This window comes from Alligator sinensis, unplaced genomic scaffold (assembly GCF_000455745.1).
Source record: "Alligator sinensis unplaced genomic scaffold, ASM45574v1 scaffold917_1, whole genome shotgun sequence".
Lineage (NCBI taxonomy): Eukaryota > Metazoa > Chordata > Crocodylia > Alligatoridae > Alligator > Alligator sinensis.
This window is the reverse complement of record NW_005841988.1, coordinates 2837448-2839468: the sequence shown is the minus strand read 5'-3', so window position 1 is coordinate 2839468 and position 2021 is coordinate 2837448. Positions and strand designations below refer to the sequence as shown.

At 40.6% G+C, this 2021-nt stretch overlaps 2 protein-coding genes across 3 annotated transcripts in view; one reads left to right on the top strand and one right to left on the bottom strand.

The window, feature by feature from the left end:
• Window positions 1–2021, bottom strand: part of PSIP1 (PC4 and SFRS1 interacting protein 1) — a 49398-nt gene that overhangs the window by 6805 nt on the left and 40572 nt on the right. For both annotated transcript variants that reach the window (XM_006021336.3, XM_006021338.3), the window contains 2 exons: window positions 1864–1965; window positions 1399–1618 (listed from right to left, as the gene is read on the bottom strand). In XM_006021336.3, the coding sequence (XP_006021398.1) occupies window positions 1399–1618; window positions 1864–1965 (322 nt within the window). The remainder of the gene's footprint in view (window positions 1–1398; window positions 1619–1863; window positions 1966–2021) is intronic.
• The window catches only part of SNAPC3 (small nuclear RNA activating complex polypeptide 3), a 50394-nt gene that overhangs the window by 45424 nt on the left and 2949 nt on the right, over window positions 1–2021 (top strand). The gene's annotated exons all lie outside the window — the stretch shown is intronic.

Genomic DNA, 2021 nt, shown 5'->3' with positions numbered 1-2021 from the left:
ATGATCTGCCGCTCTTCTTCTTTGTATTAATTTGTTTTAGTTTTCTTTATATAGGCTGTGCAGGGGGAGGGGGAAGCTTTCCCATGAAGGCCATGTGGAAGTGCTAATATAGTAGGAGGCTACTTAAGAGTGCTTACACAAACCTTTCCTGCACATTCTTTAGTAGCTACTTAACCCACTTCTGGTCATATTCCATCACGATGCATTAAAGTGGTTAGGAGACTCAGAAATTACCTCCCTTTTACACCCCCAAAAAACAAGTGGTCAGTAACGTTTTGCAGCAGGAATCTACCTAGCTCTGGGTGCAGACTGCTTCCAACCTGGGTTGTGCTGCCAGAGCTGGAGCCACCAGTACCCCTGGCAGTACCATTGCTTCTCCCCCCTGCCTAGGTGAAGCCCCCAGATGCTAAAACACCATAGAAGCCCCTTGGCTCTGCAGGCTGTAGGTTGCTAACCCCTGATTTGGTAGGTACCCATCTTCCTGACAGTCTTCGGGCCATCCCAAAGGAGTTGAATACAACTTCTTTTGGTTACTTTTTATAGTATTTTGGCCTCTAAATCCATTCCTACTGGAATTCCTTCCAAGTTCACCCAGACCATTTTCAGGGTTGTATTTAATACTTAATTCTATCTCCACCTTTCCAGAAGTTGTTAAGTGTTCAATTCCCCTGATATTTAATCTTCTGGATGTTAATTGCAGTCTAAGGTCTCTAGCGAAACAGCCAGCTGCAGGCAATAGCATGTGAAATATGTCCACCCTATTACTGACATTTTGCTAGGACACAACTCCTAAAGAAAATACAGATAATTGCTTTCAGTGTTTGAAGACATGAACAGTAACAGGTAACTGAATTTCTCTTAACACTTACCTTGCTGTTCAAAATATATAACTCAGCAATACTGAATGTATGGGGTAAAGACACAACCACTCTTACAGCCATTTTCTGGCTATGGAACCAACAGCATAAATGTTTCAAGAGATGCTAGATCAGGGGTGGGCAAAATGTGGCCCGGGGGCCAGATGCGGCTCGCCAGGCCATTCTATCTGGCCTGCGGGGCCCCTAAAAAGTTTAGAAAATTTATATTAATCTGCCCTGGTCTGCCTGTCATGCGGTCCTCGATGGCTTGCCGAAATTCAGTAAGTGGCCCTCTGCCCAAAATAATTGCCTGCCCCTGTGCTAGATGAATGTTTGTAGCTTGGTTCTACGTTGTTAGCCTATGGGCAGATTTTGCAGCAAGACATCCTTATAACCTACCTAATGAAGTCTAGGACTTGTTTCAAAATAATAATAAAAAAGAAACCTATTATATTACATAACATTTGGACTACTGCAATCTGGAATCAAGTTGCTTAAGATGGAGATGGTGGGGAGTGCATTTGAGGAAGCCACTACATACCTGTTTGCTCTTTCTCTTTTTCCGTTTTCTTATTCGTGCCTTTCTTCCACTGTTCTTTGGTTTTGTTTGCTTCTTCATGCTGTTTCTGCTCAGCAAGTGATTTATTCAGCACTTGAGAGAGGACAGAATCTCCTTCCCCAACCAGAAACATGGTCTTAAACTTGTTGTACAGCATGGTAGATTTCTCCATAATAACTTGGCTAACCTTGAACTTTCGTATCTGAAGATTCACAAATGAAACGTAACCAGACCTATATGCATATCTGCTTTTTAATTTTTTTAAGTTATGCTCATCTTCCTTTATTAAAGGATACATAAATTGCTTAATCCAGTAAAATTCATTCAGAATTTTAAAAGAAACAAATTTTTTTTTTCACAAACTAAGATAAATAAGCTTAAAAACAATGGCTAAAAAACATAATCCATTGAACTTTTGAAAGTTTTTAGGGTAAAGCAACATCTTACTTTCTTGAGTGTCAGAATCATCTCTGTGTGCTTCTGAGCTTGTTGCATTGTGACTTGAAGTGAAGCAAGCTCATCTAGGGCCTCAATGCATCTGTTCACATCCTATACAAAAATGAAGCAGTTGGTTTCAACTTTTAACTTTTGGTCCAGGATTGAAT